This window comes from Crocodylus porosus, unplaced genomic scaffold (assembly GCF_001723895.1).
Source record: "Crocodylus porosus isolate Cpor-Errol unplaced genomic scaffold, CroPor_comp1, whole genome shotgun sequence".
In the NCBI taxonomy this organism is placed as follows: domain Eukaryota; kingdom Metazoa; phylum Chordata; order Crocodylia; family Crocodylidae; genus Crocodylus; species Crocodylus porosus.
The window spans coordinates 68936118-68956764 of NW_017728918.1; the positions used below are offsets into that span (position 1 = coordinate 68936118).

Here is a 20647-nt window from a genome sequence, read left to right on the forward strand (position 1 = left end):
TAAGCATCCAATTTACTCTTGAAGGTGTTCAATGTTGGTGCTTGAACCACCTCCGCTGGCAGACTGTTCCAGACCTTTGGTTGGGTGGTCTGTAGTTGACCCCCACCGTTATGTCCCTTTCCCCTTGACTTCCTTGTATTCTAACCCAGAGCACTTCAGAGTGCCCCTTCTCTGACCCCATGCCACTCATTGAGGATGTGTATTCCTCCTTGATATAGAGTACCACACCCCCACCTTTTCTCCCTGTCCTATCCCTCCTGTACAGCCTGTAGCCCTTCATATTCACCACCCAGTTGTTCGTTGGGTCCCACCACGTTTCTGTGAGCCCTACTATGTCTGGGTTGGTGTCAGCTAGCAGGAGCGTAAGTTCCTCCTGCTTGTTCCTCATACTATGAGCATTTGTGTAAAGACATTTGAGGCCTCCTAAACATGTGTGCACTGGCCCCCTAATCTCAGTAGTGCCCTGGCCCCTGTTACTTATCTAGGTATTTGTACTGCTCATCGTCGGTCTAGGCTGGGCTGTTCTTGTGGGTGATACTTGGATTAATGGTCCAAGGCTTCCTCCGCCCTTGTCTTCCCCTTCCCCCGACGAGCCTAGTTTAAAGCCCACCGGAGGAGATCTGCCAACCTAAAAGAGAACACATGCTTACCTTTGGGGGAAAGGTGAAGCCCATCCCACCCAAGCATGTCTGTTGTCCTGAAGTGCAGGTTGTTGTCTAGGAAGCCGAAGACCGCCTCGAGGCCCATTTCCGAAGCCGCCAGTTGGTCTCCCTGATGCAAGTCTCATGTCATCTTCCATGTCCGCTCACTGGTAGGGCAGAATAGAATACCACCTGTGGCCCTATCTCCCTCAGCATGCCCCCCCACAGAGTGTGGTGGTCTGCCATCAGGTGATCAGGGGTTCTCCTGGCCACATCATTGGTACCCACATGGATTAGGACCATGGCCTCGACTTGGCGTGCCAGAGATGGGGGAGCTGTAAGGGGCCTATCCTCATTGCTGGTTGTGTCTGCACGCATGCCTCCAGTGGGTGCCAGAGGAGGGGCCAAGATTGTGCTGCCCCAGTCCCTTCTCTGCCATGTACTGCAAGCTGCACATGCACCCAGTGCCACCACAGAGCCGGTGCCAGTGCGCCACAGCCCATCGCAGCTGTTTGTAGTGTCCTAGCTACATTTCTTAACCAGCCCAGGCTCTGGGCAGGTATAGCAGGTGGCTGGAAAGCTGGAAACAGCTGTGCTGGGCTCCACAGCACTGGCACTAGCTCTGTGGCAGTGGCAGCTGCACACATGCCTCTGTGTGGCTGGTGGGGAAGAAGCCAGGGTTGTGGTGCCCCAGGCCCCTTCCCAGCCATGTGCCCAGAGGTGCACGTACAGCTGCCACAGCCACAGAACTGGTGTCAGGGCTGCAGAGCCCCATGCAACTGTTTGCAGCCTCCCAGCTGCGGCCAGCCCAGGCTCTGGGCAGCTGCTGGGAGAAGCTGCCCAGAGTCTGGGTTGGCTGTGGCATGCCAAAGAAAATGACCTCGCATGCCATGTTCTGCCACACGTGCCAATCCCTTCTGTAGTGCTGAAGTATTTTTATTCCCATACTGTCATGGTAGCTCAAAAAAACTACATATTCTCAGGCAGAAATAGTCAAATGAGTTTGACTTTTTCAGGAAAACATTTTTCAGAAAGCTTGAAGTTATGCATAGCTAGATATAATGTTTTTCTCTCTCAGGATGACCTATGAATTGGATCCGTTTACTGGATTGCTAGATTAGAATTCTCTAGATCAGGGGTTCTACCACATACAGTCCACAGGCCAGATCTGGCTCACAGAGCACAGGACCTAGCCTACAGAGCTGGATCGTCTGTGCCTGTGCTGGGATTGCGCAGCAAAGAGCTGTGCAGAGGCTGGGAACTGCTGCTGCTTCTCCCACTTCCTTGATGCAGCCTGGTGCAACTTTCAGCTAGCAAGAACCTGCATCCAAGTCAGGCATCTGCAAACTGTGTCCATGCTGCTACTGCTTTTCCCCACCCCCATAGCTTCAGATTCCAGCCAGTGGGGAGCTTCACTGGTATGGGAAGCTTCCAGCTGTGCCCGCACCACAGCCACAGGGTTGACAGGGAAGGGAGGAGAGCAGCACCAGTGCAGAAGCAATTTTTAGATACGTGGTCCCAGCACAGCTCCCCTCTGGCTAGAAGCTGCACTTGTGCTACAGCTGGGAACAGTGGGGCAAGGGTAAGCAGCAGCATGGGCACAGCTCCAGTATGCCCAGCCCCAGTATGGGCATGGGAAAGTCCCCCTCTCACTGACTTGCAGCCAAAGCCACCCAGCCTGCATTGGACCAGAGTGAGTTTTTCCGCCCTGCGGCTTGTAAAAGGTTGCCAGCCCCTGCTGTACATCCCAGGTTTGGTTTTCACACATCAATTACAGGTCTGCTGACAGCTGAGATGTCTCGGCGAACTACTATGGACAGATACTGCAATGTGGTTTGGCAAGAGCAGTCACCATGGACTGCACTGTGTTCTGGTTGCAGTCTGGGCAGCCAGAAGAGGTCCAGATACCCTAAGAAGACTGTCCTTTGGAGGGTAATAATTTATTCTAGAACAGCCTTAGATTTCCTGGATATTTATACCCCGTACATATAATTCATGTTTTGGATGGATGCTTTAATATTTTTTTCCCTAGATCCTCTAGATTCCTTCATAGGTCTCAGTCTGAAAAACTTCTGTTTCCACATTTTCATCAGTTCAGTGTACTGGAAATATTTATATTTTGTAACGAATAATGCACATTACAAATCAAGTACTGTCACTAGGGTTGCCTAGAGCCCCAAGGACTTTCATGAAACTTCTGACTGTCATAGCTGCTTATCTCTAGAAAGAGAAATTCACTGCTGCAGCTTTATCTTGACAGTTAACTGGTGCAAGGATCGTTTCCCCAGAAGGTTATGGACAGTTTTTGTTACATTCTATACCTGTTTTCCACCATAGCTCTAAAGATAGAGCCAAATCTGATCTCAGGGAATGAGAGAGTGTGGGAGGCATCCTAAATTCCTCCCAAAAATGATGCTGAATTTTCACGTAAATCAATTGTTCATTTGCTGATTTTCTACCCAAAGCTGCAGACATTCTCTGTGCTTTGATTTCTAGATTTCTACTTGCATAGAATGCATAAAAATATCTTTTATTTCCATTGCTGAAAGATTATGGGGCTGGTTAGTCAAAGCCTATAAAAATTCAAAATAGATACCAGTTTCTATCACATTAGAATAGGAGATAGCTATGGCAAAACTTCTGGGAATACCAGATCAGATTCTACCAGATCAAATGTAGTAGTCTTCTTTAGGTGAGTCTTAGGTGTTGTTCTGTCCCTCAAATGCCTTCCGTCCTGGGGGGTGGAGGTGTTCAATGTGAGTAGGAAGCAAGCATAATTGATGGGAACACTTTTAGCCTACAGTTCCTATCTCCAGTGCTTAGGGAACCTTGATATGGGAAGTGGAGTGTGCATAAACAGCATACTTTGAAGGACTCAATTTATAACAGATAAATAACTCCCTTTTCTGTCAGCTTTTCCTACATGGTTTATTGTGCTTTATATGCATTGATACAGCAATGGGTTATAGCCACATATAGATAACACCATGTGAGCAGATTTATTGGAAAGGGAATTTTCTTGCTAACTGCATTGTTTAAATGTTGGAGGTGTATGTATGTAACATAGTAAACATCCATTGGACGATTTGCTCAGCCTCTTTAAAATGAAGACACGTGGCAGGGATTCATGATTTGTTCTCATGAGACAGCAGTTACAATGATACATTGTTAACAGGTTTCCCCATTCCATTATAAAATAAAAACCTGTCTACTTTGTTCAGTTTTGATCGCAATTCTAAAATCCTCAAAGGATTTTGTTTTTTTGTACATTTTGGATTTGTATGTATAGTTTATAGCCTGCATAATCTACAATCGAGTTTGGGATAATTGGCAAAAGCTGTTCTCCAATACTTAAGAATGAGAGTGAAATTCTTTTAATACTTTTGCCAGTAATCTCAAAAATGTTTTTATTAGAAATTTCAAATAACATTTCTTTGATCTCATATGCTAGGGCTTTCCATCTTAATTTGGAGGAATCATATTTATTTGTCAAGTTACTGGTGACTTCATTATGTCAGAATGACAAATCTGGCTCCAGGCAGTTTAAAAAAGGCATCAAATGGTGTTTGAGTTCTAAACTTACTTTAAAGAAAGTATTGAGTCATGTTTCTTCAAATGTAGACTTCCCTGAAGCTAGATTTATATCACATTCAGTTATTTTCCTCCACTCCAAAATTCAAAAACAGAAAAATTCAAGAGGCAAGAATTAATTCTCACCCACTGTGCTCTTGCCTAATATTAGGAGTAGATTTAACTAGTTTAGTTAAACCTAAAAATTTTATTCTCATGGAAAAAAGGCTAAGGGCATAGGCACAAAAACAGGTGGTTTGAAATAAGATAGGATGTGTGCTTACCATGTGGCAGCTACTCTTTCATTGAGGGTCAAGTGAGTTGGCATTTATTCTTGGGGATAAGAGTGTACACATGAACAGTTACCAGAAAGTAGCTAAAATGCTGTAAATGCACACCTTAGTTTCACTTGTATTTGTACCAATCCCCTAATACTAGTGAATCAGATTTTTAACAATTGCTAGCTGTATTTTCACATTTTTGCCAATTTTGGCACAGTCAAGTCATACAAAGCAGTTGCAGAAAGTAAGTGACAAAGACAGTTTAAGTTAACTTTATTCATATCTGGTCATCCAGTTAGGAAACTGAAATAGAAGCACACAACTTATCTGACTAATAAATCTAATCAACACAGTGTGACTATCAGCTTCACTAATGGAGGGGTACATTTTAGGCAGGCATGCTACAATTAGCCTATGCCTTCCTTGTTGCCACTGTTACCCCTTTCCTCTGCCTAATCTGCTGCTCTGCTTTTGACTTCCTGCTTTCTGTGATGTGCTCTGTGCCTAATCCCTTTTGCTTCCTGCCCTATTGGTTGGTGTGCTACCTGTCTGGTCCCTGATCGGATAGTTGCCCCACACAGAAGCTGCCTGTGCCACTTGTGGCACTCACTGCTCAGGTTGGCCACCCCTAATCTACACAAGAAAAATGTTTGCTATCAGCCCAGTTAATTACTTGTTCTTCACTTACTTGGTTACTCCTTCAGCCACCAGGTTTTTCCATACTTTCCTTCCTGCACCACTGCCAAATATGAACTATGCCAATAAAGACTTCATCCACCCTGTGTATCCGACATGGTCTAAAACAAGCTGTCACATCCCTTTCCCTGGCACTTAGTCATTTCTCCGTTTTCCTCCATGCTTCTCACACAAGTTGAATAACTTAGGAAGTATATATGGTTTTTGAAAAGACACTGGAAACTTTTTAAATTCAGCCCTCAACCCCACTTTTTGCGGTAAACCCCAAGTGTCCCTGGTTTGGGGCTTCAAGCCATATTCTTTTGTTGGGAGTGATCTTGTTTTAAATGAGGACATCTCAGAGATAAAAGACTAATGCGTATTACTTGTTTCCCTCCAATTGGAGACTTTGGTGTAATCTTTCTCCTGCTGAGGTGATACTAGTGACTGTTGCTACATTGATGTTAGTGTTCTTATTGAATAAAATTAATGATTATTAAATCTGTTACTTCTGTGAGCAGTGTTGCAAAATTACCTTATCACAAAAGACACTGTCCTGGCACTTAGTGCTCTTCTATATATTCTGTAATGAACAGTGAGAAAGTGACAGTCTCCAACTGTGCATTGTCAGAGCCTGACATGTTAGTGTTACAATAGGTGAACTGATTGGATCAGGAATTAAGTTGTGGAACTAATAGGAATAATGAGTTGGGAGGCTGGAGCTATGCAAAACTCCAAAATCCTTCAGCATTCCGTAAATTTCCTTGGTGTCTCAGTGCCAGTAGGTGCATCTACATGTGAGTTTTACTGCAGAAATGACTAATTACCTCCACAGTAAAGTGTCACCACATGCATCGGTATTAGGGTACAGTAAACTAATTAACTTCACTGTAAGATAGTACTTTCATTAAGTACAATCAAATGCATGTGTAGATGGTGACCACTGGGCACAAATTGCACCTGATCAGCCCAGCCAGCTGGGAGCCAGACCCCTGGTTTCTGCTGGCCCCAACGCCACCACCCAAAACCCAGGGCTGACCCCTGGTGCTCCCTCCCAGTCCAGGGCTGCTCCATCCCAGCTCCAAATGCTGCAGTGCCAGGGGAATGTGTAGATGCTACACCCAGGAGCAGTTGACTCTGGCTCGAACTACTCCATAGTCTATTGCTGTGCATTAATAGCACATGTAGATGTACCCAGTGACCACGTCTACCCGTGTGTGAACGCTTCGTTCCCCAGGGACAGTTAGCAGCAGTGCACCTTGTGCTGCCACTGCTTGTCCCCAGGGAACACGTGCCATGCACCCTCTCACGTGCAGCAAGTTACCCCTGGCGGGTAGGGGAGACTGGGACCAGCACTAGGGCTGTATGCAGTTTTGCCTGGCGTTTCATTTCGAAGCTATTTTGAGCTCGAAACAGCGAAATCGAAACCAAACAAAAGCCTTTGAAACAGCTTTGAAACGAAACAAGGGAACTCAAAATATTTGAAGTTTCAAAGCCAGACTTACTGGCTTCAGCACCAGTCCCAGCTGGCAGCACCTGCCTCCTGTTATCTGGCAGATGGATCGGGGGTTTGCCTGCACCCCCGGGAGAGCTCCGGCATGGCCCCTGCAGCCCTCCTGGGGGTGGCAACAGGTGCCCAATCTGCCTGCCGGCTGACAGGAGCCAGGTGCTGCCGCCTGCGGCCAATGAGGCTGAGGCAGATCAGCTCATATAGAGACCCACTACCCTGATCCTGGGGTCAGGGACGGTCCCCGCATAAGCTGATCTCCCCTGGCCCCATACTGGAGCCAGGTCGAGGAGGGTGTGGGACCTGGGGCAGATCAGCTCATGCAGGAACCCCCTCCCACACCTCTGGATTGGGGCTGTGGGTTCCCACACAAGCTGATCTGCCCCAGCCCCAGGTGGCAGCACCCAGCTCCTGTCAGCTGGCAAGCAGACTGGGGTCTGCTGGCACCCCCAGGAGGGCTGTGGGGACTGTGCCAGAGTCCTTCCGGGGTGCATGCCCCCAATCTGCCAATTGGATAACAGGAGCTGGGGCTGCTGCCTGGGACCAGCAGCAGCACCAGTCTTTCTGGCACTGGGTGTGGGCTGTGCCCAGCACGGGTCTGTCATCTGGTGGGCAAATTGGGGGCTCACACCCCTAGGAAGACTCCTGCTCAGCCCCTGCCGCCCTCCTAGGGGTGCAGGTGAGCCCCCAATCTGCTTGCCTGCTGCGTTTTATGTTTCCCCGCAATAACCTGTGGGCGAAACATCGAAACAGCAAAACAGTTTCAACAAAATGAAATGGAACAGTGATTTCAAAATAAAACACTGTTCCGTGGAAACATAAGTCGAATCGGAACAGTGCTTTTCCACAGCCCTAGCCAGCACTGGGCTGGCCCCAGCAGCCTTACCTGGGGGCCTTCCAGATCTGCAGTCGTGGCAGTCCTGCCGCACAGAGCCTGCCCGGCAGCTGGAGCACAACTCCAGCTAGCCAACCTCTCGTATTGAGTGGCACACGCTGCCCCCGCACACGCCACTCTGCTTTTGTTTTCTCATGGGATTTTTGACCTCTGGATATCCAGGGTCCAACCCCCCTCCCTTTGCTGCTCCGTTGCAGCACTGAGAAAAATCAAACATGCAGTATGTGGTGCCACTACAGACATGTCTGCAGCACCGCATACTACATGGCCACACTCATTTGGATGCAGTCAGTAAATCCATGTCAGAGCCATAGTTTCTGCTTACCTTTTTTCATGGAAGTGCTACAATTTCATAGTTTCAGCTTGATATAATTGTTAGTTTGTGAATCGTAATGAATCATGGAGAATAATTATATTCTGTATGCTTTTCAGGATAATTGACAAACCATGCTTCATTCTGATAATGCATGTTTTTCTGGTCCTAGAGATGAACCTGTTTGTAGAGAAAAATACGAATTCACTATATTCTGATTTCTGTAAGACATAGCTGCTGGATTAGAATTAAAATTGTTACAGTAACTTAGCAGAATTCTTTTTAAACTCTTATTGTCACAGGAGACCCCGACCCTGGTACTTAGAAGGGAAGGGGAGGAGAGGGAACTGTGGCAGGGAGCCAGGATGCAGCAGACTCGGCCAGCTGTGTGGAGCCACAGCTGCAGGAGGGCAGACTGGCCTTTGATTAAAAGGCAAAACCCTATGTGGCTCTGAGGAAGGCAGGTGACAAAAAGGGGGCATGGCTTCCAGGCCTATAAACCCAGGACCTGCGCCAAAGTAGAAAATCTGGCCATACATGTTGGAGAGAGGAGTTTTTGAGGGAGATTTCTGCAGCAGACAGACTAGCAGGCACCTGAGCTGCCCCCTGGAGCTGGCCAGAGGGAACTAAGGGGAGCTGATGACCTGAGTGAGGCAACAACACAGAGCTGGATAGGCTTTTATTTTGGGAAACTGTGTCTTGTATTAATGTTGTAATTTAAGTTTCATATTGGAGGACTGGATGTGCCTGTAAGGGGTGGACAGGAGGCCATAGGGGTGCTGCAAGGGGCACCCAGCGCAAAGCCTCACCCTGAACAAAGAACAATGCTATGGGGGTTGAGAAGAGCTGAGAGGAGCCTCTTCCTGAGCCAGGGACCCCCAGGGGCTTGGGTAGAACCAAGAGCAGCCTTGACCTGGGTCAGGGATGTTGGGGGGGCTGAGAAAAGGCAGAAGATGGGGCCAAGGGTCCCAGAGAGACAGAGAACAGACAGGGCTGAGGCCAAGAGAGCTGGGCCCAAATCTGTCAGCCAGGGCTGGAGGCCTGCATCCAGAGAAAAGGGAGGCGAAAGCCAAGAATCCTGAGGTCTCAACCGGGGACAGAGTGATATGCAGAGTAACATCTGCGAGGCATGGGCATGGCTGTAGGGGTGGAAGGAGGCCACAAATTTAGTCCTTAAGGTCCATAGGCCTGAGGAAACATACTGAGGGAGAGAGAGCACCAAGGTTCATCTGCCTCTGATGGCAGCCTCCCCTCATCATTATCATCTAACATCAAGATGTAAGAGGTGAGGAAGCAGGGTTGAGACCATGGGAGCTAGACAGAATTGAAGTGGCCACAAGGGGGCGCACAGCGGCCCTCAGGCACTGGACCTGTTACACCTATATTTCTTATTTTAATCTCTGAATGTCTTAAGTTTGTGATTTCTTTTTTTAGTAATTTCATTGGTGTTTTAAGACTTTTTCTGCCCCATAAATTGCCAAATTAAATTCTCAGCTGTAATTCTGTTTTTACTGATTTTTTTTTTCTTGGGTCATAGGAATTAATATATATCTTGATCACAGGACAAGGAAAATTTAAATAAAATTTTATTTGGGAGAATGAAGTAAAACCTTAGCTTTAACATATTAACTGTACTGGTTATGATCAATACAGCAAAATGTCATAAATTAGGAGAGTAGTCTTAAGTTTGAGTTCATATCTTAATGAAAAGATAACAAAATGTTCCAGTGTTTGTGCAAGGTGGATTACATAGTGCAGTAAGCACTGTGGGTAAAAGGATTATTGGGGACAGGTATGTAGGTGAGCAAGGCTAAAACTTTTTCATTAGAATATTAAATGTAATTCTAATATTGTTTGCATGAGGGTGAAAGCGCAGAAGTTCAAAGAATAATTTTAAATCTAAGGTCTTTCAGTATCTTATTTCAAAGATAACAATATGTTCCAGTGTTTGTGTGAGGCAGACTAACTGAAACAGTAAACACTGTGGGTGAAAGGATTATTGGGGGCCAGTATTTGGAAGAGCAAGGCTAAAAAGGAACAGCTGCAATTAGTCACTGGGTCATTTGTGGGTTGGGAAGACCATGAATGTTTTTGATATTTCTTCTGCTTAAAAAGATAATACAAATTATAAGGTTATATTAAATCTGTGAATATATACTACTTACTTCCTGCTAATATGGTTTTTCTCTATAGAAGTCAGTTCAATATAATTGTGTTCCACTCTCCACGCAGAAAAAACGCAGTTAAGGCCTTGATTACAAGAAAAAGTTGCACTCATTTAACTAAATCTGTTTATACATCAGATGTCTAAATCTCTAATAGAAGGAGAATCCTTCCAGTCTAGTGTTCCTATGTAATGCTAGAAGCCTTAACCTTGGATCAGTAGCTGTCAGATTGTCCCTCTCCTATCATAATCTTCAAGCATTTTTTTTTTCCATTTTTAATCATCATTTCAACCAGTCACCGAAGGAAAATGGTGTTTCAATCTCTAGGAATTCCTTAAACATGTTTAAAAAATAATGGATAAAAGGGATCTTCGATATTTTGGATTTCAGAAATGGCTTTGCCAACAGTCTGCCTAAATAAGCCAAGTAGCAATGGGATGAGAAGCAAAGTATTGCTATAAATCAAAAACTGGTTGAAGTCAGAGAGCAAAGAATAAGATTAAATACCAGTTTTCATCCTGGCAAAAAATTAACAATGAAGTGCCTGCAGGTCATGTGCTTAGACTCCGTGCTGTTTAACATATTAAATGACGCAGAAGTTAAGGTGAGTAATGAAGTAGTATAGCTCGTTATTTAGATCCGTCAAGACTTGATAGGACAGGGAAGAAGTTCATACTGATGTAAACATGGTAGATGAATTCATTTGCTGTCATGTTGCCAACATCAGTAAATGCCAAATAGATTTATAGATTGTAAGGGGCTTCAAGGGATCTCGCAAGATCATTGGGTCCAGGTCCCCTGCACTAGGCAGGAAAGACAACAGGGTCAGGTGACCCCACTAAGGTGACCATCCAGTCTCCTCCTGAAGATTTCCAGGGTAGGTGATTGTACCACCTCTGGAGGGAGTTTATTCCACCATCTGGACACCCTAGCTGTGAAGTTTTCCTAGTGTTGAGCCTGAAATGGTCTTCCAGGAACTTGTGGCCATTACTCCTGGTTTTCCCCAAGGGTGCCCTGGTGAACAGTTGTTCACCGAGCCCCTGATGTATTCCCCTGATATAGTGGTATACTGCTACCAAGTCCCCTCTCAGCCTTCGCTTTTTTAGGCTAAAGAGACCCAAGTCCCTCAGCCTTTCTTCGTATGGCTTGCCTTGCAAGTCTCTGATACAGGTGGCTCTTCTCTGGACTCTCTCAAGTTTTCCATGTCTTTGTTGAAGTGCGGCGCCCAGAATTGGATGCAGGACTCCAGCTGCGGTCTCACCAATGCCGAGTAAAGCGGAAGAATCACTTCTTTGGTTTTGCTTGAGATGCATCAATTGATGCATGCCAGACCATTGTTTGCCTTGCTGGCTACAGCATTGTACTGACAGCTCATGGTTATACTATGGTCTGTTATTGCCCTTAGGTCACTTTCAGTCATGGTGCTAGTCAGTTTGGTGCTACTGAGCCTGTAGGTGTGTTGGGGATTGTTGGTCCCCAGATGAAGCACTTTACACTTTTCAATGCTGAATTTCATCTGGTTCTGATCTCCCCAGCTTGCTAGGCTGTTTAAGTCCACTTGTGTCTGCAGCCTATTTTCAAGCATGACCACGCTCCTCCATAACTTGGTGTCATCTGCAAACTTGATCAGTGCATTCTTCACCCCTACATCCAAATCATTGATAAAGATGTTGAAACACATTGGACCAAGCACAAACCCCTGAGGGATACCGCTGGCCACTTCTTGCCAGGACAACACAGATCCGTTCATTAGAATTCTTTGGGTCCTACCCTGCAACCAGCTTCCTACCTGCCTAACTGTTGAGCAGTTAAGCCCACAATCCTTCAATTTTCCTCTAAGAATATCATGGGATTCCAGATCAGAGGTCTTTTGGAAGTTTCGGTATACAGTGTCAACCTCCTCTCTCTCATCCATGTGGTGAGTTACCTGGTTGTAGAAGGAGATGAGATTGATGAAACAAGACCTGCCTATGACAAAGCCATGCTGGCTGTTGTTCAGAATCCTACCTTCTGCAAGTGTATTGCACGTAGACTCCTTGATGAATTTTTCCAGGATTTTCCCTGGGATAGTAGTTAGGCTACTTGGCCTATAGTGGCCTGAGTCATCTCCCCTCCCCTTCTTGAAGATGGGCACAACATTGGCCCTCTTCCAGTCTTCAGGGAGTTCTCCCAAGTGCCATGAGTTTTGGAAGAGTTTTGCCAGAGGTCCCACGATGACTTAGCTCCTTCAGCGCTCTTGGATGAAGTTCATCCTGTCCTGCTGACTTATAAATATCTAACTTTTCTAACTGATCATGTACCAGCTCAACGTCAACAGTGGAAAAGCGCTCATTCCCACCATGCCCATTCTGAACTTTATCTAGTATGATTTTTCCCTTAGTCCACTGAAATACCAAAGCAAAGTAGTCATTCAGGAGCCCAGTTTTCTCCTGAGTGTCAGTAACCAGCTGTCCTGAGTTGTTAAGCAGTGGCCCCATGCTTCTATTTGTTTTCCTCCTGTTCCGTACATACCTGAAGAAGGACTTCTTATTGTCCTTGATTTCTGTTGCTAGTTTAAATTCAGTTGCCACCATAGCGTTTCTAATCTGTTCCCTACAAGTGCAGGCCATTGTGGTATGGTCCTCCTTGGCTGTCCTAAGCTTCCATAGTTTGTGTGCCTCTTTCTCCTTTTTCAAGAAAACCATGATATCCCTATTAAGCCAAGTGGGCTTACCAGCCCTTCTGTGTTACCTTTCCTCCACATGGGAATGGACTTCTTTTGTGCTTTGAGGATCATGTCAATGAGGTGTGACCACTCTTCATGCATTCCTTTCACCTTCAGTCCCTGGTCCCACAGTTCTTCCCCTATGTTGTGACGGACAGTGATTGTGATGGTTTCATGGTTGCTGTCGCCCATGCTACCCTCTATATTCAAGTCACTCACCAGATTGTCTCCTTTGGCCAAGACCAACTCTAGGAGAGCGTTATCTCTGGTTGGCCCATGCACTTACTGAGTCAGGTAGAGCTCTTCAGGACAGGTCAGGAAGCAATGTGACCGATCCGACCTAGCTGAGTGTTCCTTCGAAGAGATATCTGAGTAATTGAAGTCACCCATGATGACCATGTTTCATGCACACATGGCCTCTTCCAGTTGTTGAGAAAACTCCAGATCGAGCTCCTCCCCCCTGGTTTGGTGGTCTGTAGTATACACCTACAGTTAGGTCTTTTTCACCATGCCCCCGTCCCCCCTCCCCCAGTAGTTTGTCCCACAGGGTTTTGAGTCGCTCTTCTTTAGAGCTAATGTCGGCCTCGAAGGTGGTGTACTTCCCCCTCCCATAGAGAGCTACACCTCCAAATAATGCACATTGGAGGCAGAAATTCTGTGAGGCTTGTCATATTTTATATACAAGTATTGGTTGGGCTTTCCTGGAAAAGGAAAATACAGCATATAATAGTAGTCACTCTGGCTACTTGCAGATGTTAAAAAAAAATTGCTTTAAATTCAGCATGCTCCTCCACTGAGCCCAGCCCATGCCCAGAAGATGCAGAACATTAGTTGCACCTGGCTTTCGTATTGTGTACATCAGGGGTCAGCAATGCCATGGCCAGCCCTGGTTCTGGGTAGCTGCTGGAGCCCGGGCTGCTCCCAGCAGGGCTTCCAGCATCCCAGCTGCCTGCTGGAAACAGCTGGGCTCTGTGACTGGCAGCAGCTACCCAGAGCTGGAGTCAGCTGCAGCCGGGAGACTGCAAACAGCTGTGCCAGGCCCCAGAGCTGAGGCATCAGAGTGGGCGGTTGGGAGGGGCCTAAGGCAGCACAACCCCGGTCTCTCCCCCACTCACGGCACAGAGCTGGTGACTGGGCTGTGGAGCCCGGCACAGCTTTTTGTAGCCAGCACAGACTCTGGGCAGCTGCAGCAGGCAGTGGGCAGGCTGCAAACAGCTGTACCAGGCTTTACAGCCCAGGCATCAGCTCCATGCTGATGGCGACTGTGCATGCACCTCGGCAGGCAGCAGGGCAGCTCAGCCCTCCCCAAAGTGTCCGTGCCATCGCCACCAGCATGGAACTGATGCCAGAGCTGCGGAGCCTGATGCAGCTATTTGCAGCCTGCCCACTCTGTAGCCAGCCTGGGCTCTGGGCAGCTGCAAACAGCTGCGCCAGACTCCAGAGCCCAGTCCAGCTCTGTGCCAGAAGTGGGGGGTTGCACTGCCTCGGGCCCCTCCCCTACTACCCACTCCGAGGCGCAAGTGTACGCACCGGTACAGAGCTGATGCTGGGGCTCCAGAGCCCGACGCTGCTGTTTGCAGTCTTCCGGCTGCAGCCGGCCCTGGCTCTGGGTAGCTGCTGCCACTCACAGAGCCTGGGCTGGGGTGGCATAGGGCACCAGGGCTGGGGGGCAGAGGCTTTGGCAAGAGGGCAAGGGGCAGCAGGGCTGGGGGAGGGCTGTGGCTGGGGGGCAAGGGGCACACGCAGGGCATCTTGCTATGTACCCCCCTGCCCTCATTTTGTTTTTCTGGCATGCCGGCACTCTGGCACTTTCCAAGATAGGCATTGTGGGGGTTTTCAGCACTCCAACCAAAAAACGTTGCCTACCCCTGGTCTACATAGATCAGGTGCTTTAGCAGGGCCTTTTTGGTGCTTTCATCTAATAGTTAATTGAATCAGTTTCAGATAAAGCTGCCAAAAAGCCCCGCTGTAGCACCCGATCTGTACAAACACCATGGAGCCAGGTTGAAGTAATGTGCTGCAGCTTCCAGTAACATGTGTTTTTGTTTGTTTTTTTTTAACATCTGCAAGCAACTCCTTTGTTAGGATATTAGAGAAACTAGGGGCTTTGGGAAAGGGTGACAAGAATGATCAAAGGCTTTAAAACACTTTTATATGAAGAAAGATTAAAAAGAATGGATACGATAACATATAGTGTATCAAATAGCATGGAGAAGGTATCTAGAGAGAATAGAAGTTTCTGTTTTCTTAATACAAGAACAAGGGACTAATTTGTGAAATCAAAAGGTGGGAAATTCAGAGCTAATAGGTTTTCACTTAGTTTAGTCAAACTAAAATTAATTGCCACATGAAGTGACTACTTATGTATATCAAGTATATTCAGAGTTGTAATTGGTTTTACTAATTTTGGAAGGAATAATAAACCTCATGCTTCAGTACATAAGACAGTCTTTAAGTGTTATAGATAATTCTATACAACATTATAGATAAATATCTATTTTCTAGATAGATACATAAAATAGGTACATACATAATATGGATTTTTATAATGTATATCAGTATTTGTCTATCTGATAGATGGACAGGTTAAATGAACACTGTAACAGATTTGTCTGTCTTTCTGATAGATGGGTTAAATGAACAGTGTGAAATGAAGGTATTCATTTTCTTTTCACTGCTGTGTAACTTCTGTGCCCCTTTATCCTGTTTTAATGTTACATGTTAAATATGAATATGATTAAATCCTTTCTGTTAACTGCATAATTTTACATTAAGTATTCTGTATGGATGGTTAGTAGGCCTGATGTGGGGATGGGGGTATATTACCCCATTTTGTTTTCTTTGAGGTTTTTAAACCTTTTTCTGTAGCATTTACTACTAGCAGCTGGGCAAGAAAGAACAGGTTACTGGGCTAAAGGGATTTCAGGTCTTACTGAGTATGGCAAACCCTACATCCTGTGGTGGTGCATTCTAGTTCTGTGTTCTTTAGGGTTAGAGTGCCTTTTATCAGTTTAAATTAAAGAATTAGCCTTAATTTAATCAAATAAGTGTAACAAATGACCCCTTATATTGGAAGATCTCTTGCTTTTGATTAAAGAACTTCAAGGGCTTCAGAAGTTTATACACCCCAGTCATGGAAACATGAAATGTTGAATGTCAGTATATTAATATAATACCAATTGATATGTGTTTATACATTAGCTCTGTATTTACTGATATTTTGTCACTCACTTATGTTGGCCCTTAGATAGTACAGGTTTCCCTCGATTTATGCAGGATCTTTATATGCGAATTCACTCTTATGCGATGAGCATATATAGACCCATAATTCATTATGTGCAAGGTAAATTCGCTCTTATGCGATCAGCATAGATGCCCCCACCCAAGCAGGTAAGTTTTTGGCGGGGTGGGAAACCCTAACCCCACTCACCCCAGCCCCGGCTACAGTGGCTCCAGGAGCATCTGGTGCCAGCTACCTGCAGCCGCTGGCCTGCACCGTGCTTCGCCTGTACCCCCGTACCTGGGCTCCGCTTGTCCACTCACCTCTGCTTCTGGGCTGCACTGTGCCTTGGTGCAGGCAGCTGGTGTCAGGTGCTCCCAGGGCCACTGCAGCCGGGGCTGGGGTGAGTGCCGCTCTCTTCCATCTGCTTTGCTGCCTTGTGCAGCCCCGGGATCGGCACCCTTACCCCTGCCCCCTCCCTAGTCCCAGCCTCACTCCCTCCCTCACCACCATGGGAACCTATCCCTATTTGTTACATTGTAAAGTGGGTTCGCTTTATGCGAATTTGATTTATGTGCTGTTCTCCCGGAATGCATGTACTACATAAATCAAGGGAAACCTGTATTGTAATAGTTAGGGGTGTGTGAAACAGGCTGTATTCGATTCAGATTTGGCCTGAATCAGGGACAGTGATTTGATTTGTTGATTTGGATCACTGTTGCAATTTGATTCGACCAAATCAGAATCTGAAGATTTGATGCTAATTTGGAGAATCACAGATTCGGCCATAGGCACAGCTTTAAATGTTTTTTCTGCATGCCTCGAGGTACCAGGCACAGCTCATGAATGCTGCAATGGTGGGGCAGATGGAGCATCCCACAGGAGCATGGGTGGGCCCCCTGCAGGCTCAACAGCAAACTTGGAAGTGGACCGGAAGTACTTCTGGTCTATTTCTGGGTCCGCTGCCAAGCTCATGGGGGACCCTCCCTCACACCACCACCCCGGCTCAGTGATCAGCTGTGGAAGGACCCCGGGTGCCCCCCACAGACCCAGGAGGCGCTAGTCGCTGGGGGTGGAGGAGTCCCTTGGCAGACCCAGAAGTGCTTCTGGTCCACTTCCAGGTCCACTGCCAAGTGAGCTGGGGACCACCCTCCATGCTTCCATGGGATGCTCCATCTACCCCAACATCTCAACGTTCATAAGCCACCTGGTACCTTGAGGTATGTAGAAAAAACATTTAAATCTGTGGCTATGTCCAAATCATTGAATCTTTCTGAATCGATTCAGAGGGTTCTGATTTGATTCGGAGAGATTAAAGGGTCTCCTGATCTGATTCCGATTCAGAGATTTGGTCGCCAAATGGGCTGAATGTCTGCCAAATTGAATTGCCGACCAAAGCTTCACACAGCCCTAGTAATAGTTACCTTTTTAAGCCCCAAAACACAAAGTTAATAAAGAACAGTTGCTCCGCCATGCCCTTGATCAAGTTAAAAATGTGTTAAATGCCTTTATCTGTGAGCTGAAAAACATGGCAGAGCATGCTTAAACACTGCATCTTCAAAGTGGCACTTGCAGCTAAAGATAAGATTAATGTATCTGGATTTTCTCTCCCTTTTCTCTCCCTGGATTATTTGTGCCCTTCCTTCCTCTCCCTCTTACTTTCCCCTTCCCTAGGCGTTCTTACTTCTAGGTACCTTTTGTATGTTCCACACTTACTATATTCCATTTTCGCTCTAATTCTCTTCTAATTTACTTTGTACCTCCGCTGTCCTCCTCTATTTACCTCCTTCTCTGACCCTACAGGACTTATATAACATTCCAGCATTTTAAAATAATGGACAGAAGATAAACACTTTCCATTAAATTGGCTTATCTAATCCGAATCATTTTGTGTTCTCTGTGGCACAGGGCAGTAAGGGTAGATACAATATAACCTCATCAATCCAGCGTGCTCAGGACCAAGCACCTGCCAGAAATTTGAAAAAGCTGAATTTTAGAAAGGGGCACGGCACCCAGTCATGGAACAGGGGAGAGAGGCAGGTAGTAGCAGCCAGTCCCAGAGCAGTGGCCACACACAGGGTGGCAGCACAGGGTGGTGAATGGTGATGACAGCCACTGTGTGCAAGCTTCCCCCTCCACGTCCAGGAGGGCAGGGGGGAGTGGCGGTTAGTCTTGGAGCGGTGGAGGGAAGTGCCGGAGTTTTGGTAATTCTGGACTTTTGATATCCAGATTTATGAGGTTTTAAGGTATTCTTAAATATTTGGCTGAAACATGACCAAAAGAATGCCTTAAGAGCTGAATCTGCATCTGAAATGTGGTCTTCTAAAAATGTACTACTGTCAAGAAAACATGGGCTAAAAAAGATCATGATAACAATACATTTTTGTGTGTCCATGGCATATAAACACGTTACACTTTAAATTTTCACTTTTATGCATGATTGCTGTTTCATTTTGCAAAGGAAAGTAACTGATTAAAAATTAAAGGTGAGTAAAAAATAGACAGCCTTAACTATGAAAACTTGAGTAATTCTTCCATTCTGTTGAACAACTCATTAGAGAGTATTTAGAAGATGACTGCTGTTTAAAATATGTTCAGCTTGTAGCTAACTAAAATTATAAACATGAGGAGAAAGCTTTTTTGAAAAATTCTTTAACATCTTTGAGAGCGGTTTCTTGACTGAATTGTTGTGAGTGAATTGCAATGACAGGTTAATTGAACAGTGTGAAATCAAGGTATGAATATTTTCTGTGCTGTGTAACTTTTATGCCCTTTTATTCTGTTTAAATGTTACCTGTTAAGTATGAATATGGTTAAGTCTTCTCTATTATAAATGCATAACTCTCCATTAAATATTCTAATGTTATATTTTGGCTTGTTTTTATTTAAGTGAATGAATTCTTAGAGTCCGAAGGGCCCATCCTGCTGGATATGCGTATTAAGCACCTAATGAAAACAAAACAGCTAGCTCAAGCTACTGCCTTGGCAAAACTGTGCTCTGACCACCCAGAAATCAGCACCAAAGGCAGTTTTAAGCAAACCTATCTGGTCTGTCTTTGTTCAGGATCACCAAATGAAAAGCTAATGGAGGAGGTGAGTAAAAAGTTTTAGATTTTCATAACAACAGCACTATTCATGTTTTGGTCATTTTTTGTTCTATAGAATTCTATAGCTTAAAAAGAGTTTATAAACATAGTTCCTATCTTCTTCTAAATTTTCTATTAGGATTTCCCTGTAAAGGTAATTGGTATTGGTTCTTGTGTTTACAAAAAGAGGAAACATGGTCTTAGGGTTAATATACACATCCAGTTTCTAGCTCTGTCTCAGACTTTCCATATGACTTTGCACAAGATATTTCCATTCTCTCAGTTCCCATATGTGGAATGGAGTCAATACTTTCTCTGATCCTTTTCTTCTCTGTCTTGATTATAAGCTTTTTTCATGCTAATTAGTACAATAAGGCTCTGGTCTTAAGTGAAACCCTTTGGTACTACTGTAATGTAATTAATTGATTACTGTTAACTTTTCATTTTTGACCTCAGTGGCTAAGCAAAATTCAGAGTCTTGCCAATTGTTTCTGTTAAGAGGTGCATTTTGTTATCCAAGTTGCATATCTTTAGTACAGTTCTCTTTATGTAATTGAATATGCAGCATCATGCTTTCTTGAACACAAGAGGACTCAAACTATAGGAGACAGTGCCTTGATAGTAGTTCCAAAACTTTAAGTTAGCACCAGCCTACAAGTTCTTTCTTCTGGTTTTGTTTTTGTTTTTTGCTGGGTGACGCTACCCCTGTATCTTTCTGTGGCTACTTCAAGTTTTCTTGTCTTCTGCCTTACACATACACACACAAACAACCTACCCGAAAATAGTAGCTAACCAGAGCTTATCTGTCCAAAACCTTGAGTAGGGACTTAAATATCCCTTATTTTTGGATGGAGAGATATGCCTGAGTTTTGAGACCAACATTAATTTTAGGCCCTGGCACACATTACATTTATGGTGAGATTTAACCTTAATCATACTATAAATCACAATATAAATGTTCAGCGTCTTTGTGGTTTGTTTGTATGACACCATAAATTAAACTCCCCACACTAGGAACCTGGCAGTGTCTTTGAGGGTTGCAGGGCAAGGCACTTTATAATACTGGGTCGCAAGGAGTTGGACTGCCTGTGTGCATACCAAGGCACTGGGGCCCTGGGATCAGGGAGTTAGTTTCTCAAATCCTGGTGCTGTTCTGGGCAGAGTCCAACAGTCTTCTCAACAAACTTCTTGAACTGGACCCAGAGCTTCCCCAGCCCGACCCCAAGTTTTTGGAATGGGGTATAAATTCCTCAGATCCCAGTCACACCCTGATTTTAACATCTTCCCAGGATCTTTGGGCACCTGTTTCCATGAAGGCTCTCAGTTATTTATCGTTTCATAGTTTCTAGGGTCAGAAGGGACCTGAGCAGATCATCTAGTCCGACCTCCTTCCATGGCGGGAAAGAGTACTGGGGTCAAACGACCCCAGCAAGATGTGCATCTAATCCCTTCTTAAAGACCCCCAGGGTAGAAGCCTGCACCACTTCTCTTGGAAGTTGGTTCCAGACCCTAGCCGCCCTGACTGTGAAGTAGCGCCTCCTGATATCTAACCTAAACCTACCCTCTGCCAGCTTGTGACCGTTATTCCTG

The 20647-nt window shown here is 45.5% G+C and overlaps 1 protein-coding gene across 1 annotated transcript in view; it reads left to right on the forward strand.

The window, feature by feature from the left end:
- Positions 1-20647, forward strand: part of ZNF292 (zinc finger protein 292) — an 89332-nt gene that overhangs the window by 49322 nt on the left and 19363 nt on the right. Inside the window, exon 5 of the mRNA XM_019538172.1 lies at positions 18862-19064. Within this exon, the coding sequence (XP_019393717.1) occupies positions 18862-19064 (203 nt within the window). The remainder of the gene's footprint in view (positions 1-18861; positions 19065-20647) is intronic.